At 53.8% G+C, this 12011-nt stretch overlaps 1 protein-coding gene across 4 annotated transcripts in view; it reads left to right on the plus strand.

The window, feature by feature from the left end:
- The first annotated feature begins 1935 nt into the window (after positions 1–1935).
- The window catches only part of Mbp (myelin basic protein), an 84211-nt gene continuing 74135 nt past the window's right edge, over positions 1936–12011 (plus strand). For all 4 annotated transcript variants that reach the window (XM_076836794.2, XM_076836795.2, XM_076836796.2 and 1 more), the window contains exon 1: positions 1936–1989. In XM_076836794.2, coding sequence (XP_076692909.2) covers positions 1939–1989 — 51 coding nt within the window. In that variant the 5' untranslated portion in view covers positions 1936–1938. The remainder of the gene's footprint in view (positions 1990–12011) is intronic.

The raw sequence follows: 12011 nt of genomic DNA on the forward strand, positions 1-12011 counted from the left end.
ACTCTCATTTAGACACCAAAAGGTCAAAAATATCCTGTCTCTCTTGCTCCTTTTACCTTTTACCTTATCAAGCAGAGTAACGCGTTGCCCCGACCTCTACTTCCCATTGAGAGGTTGGTTTAGGGCAGGCTTCCTGGTCACCCCACTCAAGTAGACGGTAAGGTGGATGATGGAATCCTGTGGGAGCCTGCACTTTGGAAATGTACGTGTCAAACTATGGACAGGTTCCCTCTGTCCTTCAGTCGGCAGTGCCTGTCGCCTCTGGAGCTGTGTCTTTGGCGGACTAGAGCGTCATCAGCACTGGGTCCAGGGTGCTGGACAGAGAGCCCCTTTCAAGTCCTGTGCGGGCCCCCTGGGAGGTGTAGCTCACAGGCCCTTCCTGTGTGCACGGCAAGTCAGCCATCCAGCAACTGCTGCCCGGGTGTCCTGCTGCCCAGCATGTGTGGGCAGCAGGATACCTGCTTGGCTGGTGTCCACATCTAGAACCGAGCAACGCTTTGCTCCACGAGGTAGGACGAGCGTCTGACAGGCTGAGCAGAAGTTGGTCTCCTGGTCCAGAGGGCTGAAAGACACAGAATGGGCGGGTGGGTCGTCTCAGAGCCGCCCTGCTCACAGGCTCACGGCAGAGCAGCGGAGAAGCCACGGGTCAGCGGCAGGCTACTTCATGCCGCCCTTCCCCGGGGATCAGCAGAGTGTGACAGGAGCTCACCCCGTGCCAAGAGCAGCCAGAGGGTCTGGGAGTCTGGGCTGTTACCGCTTCCTTCCTGGAGGTTAGATATCTGCTCGGTTTCAGTTTGGAGACTGGCATGTAGCATGGGGACTCCTTTTGTACCTTTACCTGGGCATGGGCCCAGCCCAGCATGGATCCCAGCAAGGGCCACCTGTGGTGCTCAGCAACCTCTCACTTCTGTCCTCCCTATTCCTGCGCATGGTCGGACATGGCCCCTGGGAATAGTCCAGTCACCAAGGGCCCTGGTCAGTGGGGAGGAAGTAAGCCAGGTGTTGGGAGCATTCCTGTCTAGAGATTGCCTCTGAGCAATGAGCCGTGCCTTGTATTCAAGACTCCTAACATTTAGGAAATTCCCCTTCCCCATTTTGGAACATGACTTACCCTGTCACCTTTCCTGGGTACAGCAGAGGAGCAGTGCTCACATATTTAAAAAGAATGTGTCATGAAAAATGGCACTTCTGTCTCTGTCCCCAGAGCCTTTGGTCACCAGGGACCAGGCCAAGCATGGTGGTCCAAGTGGCTGACCAGCTCCTCATGGTTGCTGCAGGCCCAGAGAGGGTGGGACAGACATTCATTTTGAATGGCTTTGGCTAAAATTCTTTAGTTCTGTGCATTTTTTGGAGTTAAAGGCAAATGCACTTGTTGCTGAGGTTTGGGTCAGAATGTAAGAAGGAGGTCCACATGCTTGTTTCCATCTGACTTTATCTTCCCCGCAGATTCTGCAGATTCTTTGCATACTTGTCTGATACGCAGTCTCCGTCTGGTTTTGCCCTTCTGTGATCTCATAGGTTCTCCCAGGCAGCAGGACCAGGGCTCGCTGCCCTTTGAAGGGCCGGGCACCCCCTGACTGCCCGGTTCATCTTGTGTCACACCTGAGTGTGAGGTGTGACTCCGTGCATCTGCATGTGGACCCGTGTTGACATTTCTATGTAGGAGGAGGCGTGCTGGAGGGTGTCTGCTCCTGGGCAGAGCTTGGGCACTGGAACTGCGCTGTGTCCAGCTCTCTGTGGGGTTGGAGACGGTGGCACTTGCTGAGGAGATGACTGAGGCCACATCTCCCCAGCTCTCAGGGCTTTGGTTTCCCTTCTTAAGAATGAGTGTGATGTCAGAATTCTTGTTCTGGTGGAAAACCAGTGTAGAGAGCTGAAGTGCTACCCTCCGGCTCACACCCTCCCCTTCTCTTGCAGCTCTGAGGTCCCCGGCTGAGGATGGGAAACCACGTGGGAAAGAGAGAGTCGAGTGCGGAGAAAGCCAGTAAGGTAAGACACTGATCCCACGTCCTCGTCCCCAAAACAGCAGTGGGTGACTCCCCTGAGGTAGCCAGCCCCGAGGTGGCCTTGTTACTGTCACCAGTCACAGTTGTCAGTGTATTCAGGACGAGTGTGTGTGGTCGGTGCGTCCTGCCCTTGGAGGGAAATAGAGGAAGGAAGGAAGAGAGGGATGGAGGCAAGGAGAGAAGGAGGGGAGAGGAAAGGCGAGACCGAGAAGGGGGGAGGAGGCCCAGAGGCCCTCCCTGCCCAAGGCCTGAGTCCAAGGTCCCAAAGGAGAGATCACACGTTCCCTCGCTCTCACACAGACACACTCTGTGTTTTCAAATGTCTTATTTTTTAGTAGTATTCCCAGATTTCATGCTGTCTAATCAGCTGCTATTTCAGAAAAGCCTGAGAATCTAGACCAATCTGAGAACCGTGAGACGGGTCAGATTTTTCTGTGCTCAAACCCCAGTTCAGCATATTGGCTTCCAGAGCTCAGCCTCCCTTTTCTCTCTCCCTGGAGCTGAGCTCTGGCCCTCGCTCTGGCCAGCGGCAGGAGGCCCCTAGCCCTAGGCTGGAGAACTTGTTCTGAATCCCTCAGCGGCCCAGTGATGGGAAACAGTGGAGCCGTTTCCCGAGGCCCTGCCTTCTGAATCCACCACCTGGTGGCTGGGGGAAGCCCATGTTACCCACTGCATCCCTCTGGTTTCCCTCCTGGGGTTGTGCCCAGCCTCCACACGTGTGCATCTCCCAGAGAGCTGTCAAGCCCCGAGACCCAGACGCAGATGCCCACTGGGGTTTCCAAAACCAAGGTGCCAGGTCCCTCCCTCTGCTGGCCCTGCACTTGTGCCAGCTGGGCTTTCCTCCAGAGCCAAGGGCCTGTCCCACTTACCTTAGAACTCTGAGTGGGCCTTAGCTCACAGACTGCCTGGCCCCTGGCCCCTCCATAAGCATGTGTGGTGCCATCTCCCCCCACACACCCCTCTCCACCTGTGCAGTGCCATCTCCCTCTGTGCCTTTCCCTTTCATAGAACATTTGGGAGTAGATAGGCAAACAGAAAAATGCAGATTCAAAACCATCCCAACTCTTGCAGCTACTCAGACTTGACCTTGAACTCTGGCGCAGTGTCTGCCAGCTTCCCCTCAGGTGCACCTCAGCCCTCTTTGATCAGGATGCTCAGCACGGCCTTGATCCCAGGAATGTCTCTGAGAAAGGGCTCTTGCAGTTTCCTTCTGAGTTGCATAAGACACGTGACATTCACATGGACCACAGATGGCCAGCCGGTCCTCATTGCCTCACTTCCTGTCCACTTGAGAATGAGTTCAGATTGTGAGTGAGCCTGCCTGGCATTGCGTGTGAACCTTTAATCTACGCTCAGTCGCAGGGCATGGGAAACGGTTCCGTTTGGTGGGCGCTGTCTGTATTCTGCATAAAACCAGGCATGCTGCAAAACCAGACCCAGGGCAGTGCTTGGAGCTCGCAGGCTGAGCCTGGCCCACCCCACCCCACCCACACAGCCACACTTCTGAAATACCCAGGGAACTGAGCTGAGCTAATTATGGCCTTGACACCCTTCCACGTGGTCTGCAGTAGCCTTTTATTGATGAACTCTGCAGTGTGCATCCTTCCCTGGTTTGCTTGGGCTCGATTTCTGTATAAACCAAATGGGTGATTTCCTGGGCGTGGCTTTCAGAACATCCATGTGAAGCAAGTGAGTGAGTGCCTAATGCTCTGTTTATACTCCACCTGACTTAAAGTCAGGACAGTGCCATCGCGTGCCTTGCCTAAATGACTTATAGATATGAAGATTCCGATGGGTGACTCACCATTTAACGCATGCTTAAAGCGCACTATGGATACTTTCCTTGTATAATTAGCAGTAATATTGAATGCTAATGGGTTTAGTTACCATGAAGGACCTGGATTATGTTGAGACTCTGCACAAGAAGGATCTAGTCTCACCAAAAGCGAAAGTAGGAAGACAGCTTTGATCAGAGTGCCAGACTGTTCCCATGGCGTGGTGTGGTAGGTCTCAGAATGACTGGCCTGAACTCCCGATTCTGAACCCCTCTCTGTGGCTTGCAGTCTCCTTCCTGTTGTTGACACTGTAAAGCACCTCACAGCAGCCTCCTTCCTGTGCGCAGCAGGGTGTCAGGCCCTTGCACCTCCGCCTCAGGCTGTGGCACCGGGCACAGCAGCTGATCCACCTGCTCCCTGGCCACTTCTCTGCAGCCTTCTCTATATTCCGGCCCTTGGCATGACAGTCTTCATTTCGCCTGGGGCGGAGTCAGAGCCCGGTGGTCTTGCTCATGGCAGCAGTGGCTGGGGCTTGAAGCCAGGCAGCAGCTGTAGTGGGGTCGTGAGAGGAAGAAAGCTGGCCCCACGTGCAGACAGCACCTGCTAACAGCCAGAGGGAGAGTCAGCAAAAACACTGACATCAGTTTGTGTGTTTTTTTTTTTAATATATTTTTAGCTGTAGGTGCACACAATTCCTTTATTTTATTTTTATGTGGTGCTTAGGATCGACCCAGTGCCTCACGTGTGCTAGGCAAGCGCTCTATCACTGAGCCACAACCCCAGCCCCCCCACATCAGTTTTAAAACTATTTTTTTAGCCTGATGAACCTCAGCCTGTCACTCAGCTCAGAATCCACGTGAACTGACGGATGGAGGGCTGCCGTTCTGCTCTGTCCTGCTTTGTTTTGCTCTAGGTCCTCACACCCTCAGTGCTCTCACGTAGGCTGCAGCAAGGCCTGGGCACATTCCAGGCACCCAGTGGCTGGCCCGGCAGGTGGGAGGCGCAGCCCCAAAGCAGCACACCCCTGTCCCCTAGGGTCTCAGTCTCCTGGTGTCTGTGTCCCGGCCCACAGTACCATTTGTGAGTCACACCACGCCTGATAAGTAGCCCATCCTCAAGTCAGAAGAAGAAATCAAAAAAATTATCAATATTGTGCCTCACGAGATGCTTACAGTTCTGATCTCTCTCTCTCTCTTGTCAAATGAAGTGAGCTAGGACTAATAAAGAGGCAGAGGGACAGGGAGAATGGGCCATTGGTGGCCAACTGTGCGTCCCCTGATCAGGACAGGGTACCTGTAGCCCTGAACCAACCCGCAGTGCAGAGGAGCCAGGAGCAGCCTGCAGATGTGCCCAGACTTGGCGCCGCTGTGAGGACGCAGTGATGTCGGCCAGCACACCCCTCTAGGGCCGTACGCTGCCTTCCCTGCATCCCTCCTAGTCTCCCAGGTCAGGATTTCAGGCAGGTCCTAAAGCAGGTGCCCGAGTGGAGCCCAGCGTCTCAGCATCCACAAGTCGTCCTGCCCTCGGAGTGCCAAGAGGGACGGAGGTTTCTGTCCTGAGTGGGTTGTGTTCCTTCTATGTCCAGATGTCCACCAGTGGTCGGACTGAAAGAAATGCCTTGGATCTTTTCATTCCGGCATGTGCTCCTGCGTCCACATGCTTTAGAAGCGTGTGTTGGAAGCCCCTCCGTGTGGGACACTGCTGGATGCTCATGAGAGTCCAGCCTGCTCCGAGCACTTAGGGGAGCTTGGCCAAGCTTCCTAACTCCAAGCACCGGAGGTAAGGCCCTGCGAGCAGGTGTGCTGCATGGGTCCCACCCTTGGGCAGCTCCTGGCACAGCAAGCCATACACGCGGTTGTCGTTACTAATTTCCTAATTTCCTTCTAATTTAAAAGAAAAAGTAGCCTGTGTCCATCCTCAGTTTAGCTCACTACCGAGTTGGAGGGGCCAAGAAAACTAAGCAACTATATTCAGAGGTGCGATGGGTGGCACTAGGGTGCCAGGGGCCCAAGGCCAGGCCCACTGGGTAAGCCTCGAGGAGTGCTCGGACCCAGGAGGAGGACCCAGCTCCTGCCCTGTTTCCTTAGGGCTGAGACAAACCCAGGCAGTGTTAGGAATAGGGAAGGTGAGGCTCTGGGCACCCACTGTAAAGGCCCCTCCTGAAAAATCTCTCCCACTTTCAAGGTCACGGGAGGCTGTGGGTCCTGAGCCTCCCACAGCTCTGCCTGTGCCAGCTTCCCTCGGAGACCCTGGTGGCCCAAAGGCCTGACTCCATCAGACATGGCCACACTCCTAGGAATGACTGCTGGGCCAGCCGTTCCAGCTGGACTCTGTCACCCAGGGGGTGGCTGGCGGCTTGTTGACCGCCCACTGGGGCTCAGGGGGGCAGAGCGTCCTGAGGCCCGCTGCCCCCTCTCCCGGGGAGCCTGGACTCACTATTTACCAGTGTCTCCCTAGCAGCCTCCTGAGGAAGGGAGTTGGTGGCCGTGTTCTGCTGGGCCGAGGACAAGGACTCCACCACACGCTGCTGTGGAGAGGAATGAGGAAGCCTGGGAGAGAGGCTCCCGAGCAGAGAGCTGACCAAGGCAGGAGGAGCAGCCCAGGGCATCTCGCCCACCAGGGAAGAGCCCAGGCTAGGCAGCACCAACCTCGGCCCTTGGAGGCCACCCCAGCCCACTTGGGCTCCAGGTCCTGCTGCAGCTGGCCCAAGGAATCCCACCAGAGTCTCTCAGTGGGGGTCAGTGGAAGGTTCTGGAATGGGCCTGGTCTCTGGGGGTCTCTGTACCCTCCTATCTTTCATCCTCCTCTGCCCACCTGTTTGCAGAGTCCTCCAACTGTTAGCATGGGAATTCCTTTGCTTGGGTTTCTAGATAAGGGAGTGAACACAGGGAGGGTGGTACACCTGGTTCTTCCCACATGGAACTCCTGAGGCGCTAGCTAGTGGGCAAGGTACCGGAGCCTTGCAGGGCAAAGAACCCGTGGTCTGTCTCCACAAACCCCACATCGTCCAGAGTGGGCGGGGCCGAGTGCTGCACTATTAAACACTTAAACCTAATGACTCCTAAGAACTCTGAACACCCGCTCTTCCTGTGTGGGGTAGCCCGGGAAGGTTCCTCTTTGCTGTTGCTGGTGGCGATCTCTGGCTCAGAAGGGTTCTCCAAAAATGTCTGGCCATGTTTCTGGATATTTCTGTGTAATCATCATAAAAAAAAAAAAAAAAGATACTGCATTGAAAAACAGGATCTGAGAACTTGCAAAAGTGAAGTTCCTGTCCAAAGTTGGTAGAGAGGAGTGACACAGTCTGCTTGGTGTCTCAAGTTTGGCGGTTCCTGAGCGTGTGCTGGTTGGAGCTGTGCACCAGAGCCAAGCCGCGGCACACAGGTGCCCAGGAGGTGCTCACGGCCCCCCACAGCTGACCACACCCCAGCAAGTCTGCTCACATATTCAATCACCATGAAAGCCCTGCTCTCGCTCTCAGTGAGCCTGTAGGTATTAAAAGGACTTTCTGAGATCTGAGAACTGAGACATTTAGTTGGCTTCAACACACAAGGCACTGCCACAGCTCAGCTCCTCCAGCAGCCTGAACACCATCGTTCACTGGGCCAGAGAAAACGTCTCCCTCCAAGCCACCGAGCTGAGGCACGGTGCTGCTCCCTGTGGCCCTCCTGTGATCGCTGCAGCCTCTCCTCGCCAGCCGGGGTGTCTGGGCCCTTCAGCTTGGGTGCAGCTTCCGTCCTGACTTCCTCAGGCAGGGGAGTGGCCGGGCTGGTGCTTGCTTGGGTCACTGCAGTTGGTGCAGTCATCTGTCCTTTCCCCATGAAAACCAAATGCTGGGGGGCGGCAACCCCGGGCTGCTGTGCCGAGGACATGTGTGTTACACGGTGAACACTGACCAGCAGAGCTCTCCCTGGAGTGTCCTGCACGCGCCCCGCCCAGGCAGGCAGGTGACCCTGGGAACAGCAATGCCTGCGGCCACAGCATAAAGAAGGAGGAGCTTGTCCATCCTCACCACCTGGGAGGACAGCAGAATGGCACTGACATGCAAGCCCTCCAGAAGGCCAAGCCCGTGTGGGTCACTATGCCTCTCCCAGAGTGGGAGCCAGGGCACAGGAATCCCCTCTGTTCCAGGCGTCAGGCGCGTGCCCAGTGGCAGCGGTATGGCTGGCGGCCCTTGAGCACAAGGACGTGCGGTCCTGCCTCTCTTGCCTGGCCGCTGTGTTGGCAGTGCTGACGTCCATGGTGTGGAGCTTCTCAGGCAACCCACGTGCGTTTTTGAGAACTCCGGTAATCTTCAGTTAGTTGAATGTTTGCTGAAGAGCTTAGGAGACCGAAAGGACGGGCCACAGATGCTTGGCAACCCAGTGTGACACAGACACACGGAAACGCCTGCTCGGGTCAGGAAGATTCTTGGTTGTGGGCAGACCAGTCTGCACCTTGTCCTGAGCCAGCAGCATCAGTGACATAGGGGAACACGTCTGGGTCTGTCCTCAGTCTCGGAATTTATGCTGAGTTCACAAGTGACAATTCACTGAACACTCGTGGGTCACCTGGTGGTCTTAAGCCACATCACAGGTTCTTTTATTCCAATCTTAATTTCTAACATTTTTATAAGTCACACACCACTCTTCACACAAATACACGTGTGTGTGTGTGTGCACATGCACGCACACACGTGTGTTATAGAAAGGCTAAGAAGGGCCAAGGCAGCCACAGGATCCAGAAGGCTGAACTAGAGCAAAGGCAGAAGCCGATGTGGATGCAGAGTCGCTGCAGGTGGTCAGATAAGAACAGGAACCAGCCAAGGAACTTGTTCAGAGGCAGAGCGGTCACAGGGCAGGAACTCATTCTAGGCCAAGTCCTGATGACAGTTTCACAGGGTCGGCTTGGGGTGGGACTGGCTTGGTCATCACGAGCAGGAAAAATCACACTCTGCTAAGGCTGCAGGACAGGGATTCAGAGGCTCACGGCTGTGGTGATTTTCCTGGGCAAGGCTGGTGATGAGGTGGTCAGCGTGCTGCTGTGTCCAGTCTCAAGGTGCCACTCCTTTTATGGGTCTTGAGTGAGGAGTTCTCCTCTGATGAGGTTGAAAACTCCCACATCTGGTGTTGCTGATATGACTAGGGATGTCCACGAGTCCAGGTGCTCCTTGATAGAGCTCGCTAAGTGGGCAAGTTTAGCTTACTCTTCGATCTGTGCCCCATGGTAGCAGATGGCAGTGGTTTACTTGTACAAAAAAAAGTGTGGTCACTACACACCATGGAGTCACCTCAGCACTTAAACTGAAAATGGAACAGCTCATGGCAAACTACTGCTTTGAAGAATGGAGTAGGAAAGGTTTAGGCCCAGCCTGAGAGCTGCTGTTCTGCACACCATGGAGTCACTCAGGGCAGGCACAGTTTGAGGACTGCTGTTCTACACACCATGGAGTCACTAGGGCAGGCACAGCCTGAGGACTGCTGTTCTACACACCATGGAGTCACTCAGGGCAGGCACAGCCTGAGGACTGCTGTTCTACACACCATGGAGTCACCAGGGCAGGCACAGCCTGAGGACTGCTGTTCCACACACCAAGTTCAGTCCACACACTGGCCCAGTGTGCGCAGGCCCCCAGCTCCGCCGCCTGCCAGCTTCGTCCCACTCCAGTCCTGGGCCTGGCTCTGCATTGCTTCCAGTGGGCCCTGGTGGAGTCCTGAGTGAGTCCCTTCCTGCTGGGTCCTGGGGCGGAGGCTCAGGAGACCAGGCACGGACTTGCATATCTCAGGGTCAGGCCGAGGCTGGTCAGATCTCAAGTTAGGAGGGCTCTTGGAGCAGATCCCTGGATCACTTACAGGGGTCAGGCCAGGGCCCTGAACACCCCAGAACACTCACATCCCATACTCTAGGGTTGGGGGTTTGTTTTGTTCTGTTTTGTTCATGTTTAGAAGATGTACTTCAGTGTTTAGGTGACCCTGGCTTCAATTTCCAGCACAATAAATAAGTAAATAAATAAAAGGGGTTCTTTTCAGATCACTGTTGAAATACAAAATACTTAGTCGTTAGGGACAGTGGAACCCCCTGCCTTTCTGGCCAATTCCCCAACATATAAAAGAAAACCTGTCTTCTATATTTTATTCCTGAGCATACAATAGTGTGGGTTAAACCAAACAGAAGGAGCTTAAGTGTGATTTTTTTTGAAGTTATAATTCCCTTATTGCTCAAAATAAAAGTATTGTTTTGTGAACAACTCAGGGGAACCCATCTGACCTGCTCTTTTCCTGGATGTCTTAGTTGTCATGTGACCTGTTAGAATGAATGGAACACTCCATAAAGAGGTTTTTCAAAATGTTTTTATAACCTATCTTCTCATCCTGTCTTCTCATAACTGTATCTGACTTGATTTTATTATGAAAGATGAGACAAACGAGAATCGTGGCCTGGACCACATAACTCTCCTGAATGTGCTCCTGCCGGGGATGCCGTGGCCAGAAGGCTGGTGAAACGTGCAGTCACCTCTGATGGATCTTGATGATTGGCACCTCTCTGCACTCTGCATAAAATTCTCAATGCACGTCCACAAGGCTGGGGGATTCGTTTTGCTACCGAATATGCAGAGCCAAGTGCTAGCCCGTGTGCTTCTGTAGCCCTTGGAACAAGTTGAGCAGGTTTTGCTTGCTGCTCTGATGCGTCCCTCTGATCATGGGGACAGCAGATCTTTCTTGGAGGAAAGCTCTGCATAGAGAAGTGGTAACTCCATTTAGCAGCCTGCTGTGCTCCTTTAGCGCAAGGGGGCCCGAGGAGTGTGGCGCACTTGAAGTGCATGTGAGCCTCTCCGCGTGTTAAATCTCATGGCATTGACACTCACAAGACCTGTTTTTACTTGAGAGGATTCATTTCCACCTTTCCAAAGTCCTGACTGTGGAAAAGAATCAGAAGATGAATAACAGTAAATACTAATGAGGGTCCAGCTTGCACCTGTGAGCTCACTGAACGTCCCACAGCCCTCTGGACAGCTGCATGGAGCTGTTTCACAGTGGAAGAGGACACCAAAGAGGCCAAGGAGGGCAGAGCTAAGCGTGCAATTCAGAGAAATCACGTCTGGGCTCTGACGTGTTGGTGTTTCTCTTTTAGCAGAGACAGGCCATGCTCCAAGCCCCTGACCTATCACCCTGAGTTACCTGCACTGCAGGAAGCAATTAAATAAAGAATCACATGAAAGCAGAGAGTAGAATGTTAGGAAAATTAAGCAGGAATGATTTTATGATCTAAACTAAAGGAAATGCATCCACTTTCAACCTAAGATGGGAGCTTCCTGTGCCTCATTTCATTTTCAGTAATGAAGAATATTTTGAAATGAGTGAACGCCCTTCCATGAATTAGCTTTAAGTGTACTCAACTCAAACTTGAAATTCACTGCACTATCCAGCTCTTAAAGTGAAAGCACTGTGCCAAGCAGAATCGCTCCCTCTGCCCCGTCCCTCCTGGCTGACCATCCTCCTTGTCCACATAGCCAGCCGAGATGGAGTAAGTGGCAAGGTGTCCGAGTTCCTAAAATAGAAGCCAGGGTCCAGTTGCATAACAGACCTTGATAAGCAGTTTCCCTGCGACGTTGGGTAATATTTTCTAAAAATCAACCTTTGAATACAACCCTGAGCACATTTCTTTGCATTTGTTATTTGAAGAGCACTACAATCTCAATCACCCTCTAGCGTGATCTCACAGACAATGTGCCTTAAAACTAAGTAGCTAAATGGGCCACTTGCTGATCTGGGCTGTTTCCTGCAGGAAGAGGCCTCAGAGGCTGCCTGCAATGTCCCCCCCCCCCCCCCCCCCCGGCGATGCCATCTACCTTCCTGCAGACCCATCCTCTGTGGGCTTTGTTTGGTCTGCAGTACCGGGGATGAGCCCAGGGCGCACAGGGTTAAGTGAGCACCCTAACTCTGAGCTGCACTCCTAGCCCCACACGCGTCTTCTTAAGCAGCTTTACTGAGATGGAATTCAAATGCCATACTCTTCGCCCCTTTAACATGTGTGATGCACTGTTTCTAACATAGCCATAGTTGTGTGCAACTGTCTCAGGCCCGTGGTAGAAAGCAGTGTGCCTCATGAGGGCACCTGTGCCCTTCGGAGTCAGCTACCCTCACCCTGGCCCTCAGCCACCACCAACCCGTGAGTGTCTGGGCAGCTCCGCGGCTGCCTTCCTTCCCCAAGCATGGTGCTGTCGGGCTCCTCCACGTCGAGGTGTGTGTCGGGG

The sequence above is a fragment of the Callospermophilus lateralis genome, chromosome 17, assembly GCF_048772815.1.
Source record: "Callospermophilus lateralis isolate mCalLat2 chromosome 17, mCalLat2.hap1, whole genome shotgun sequence".
Classification (NCBI taxonomy): Eukaryota; Metazoa; Chordata; class Mammalia; order Rodentia; family Sciuridae; genus Callospermophilus; species Callospermophilus lateralis.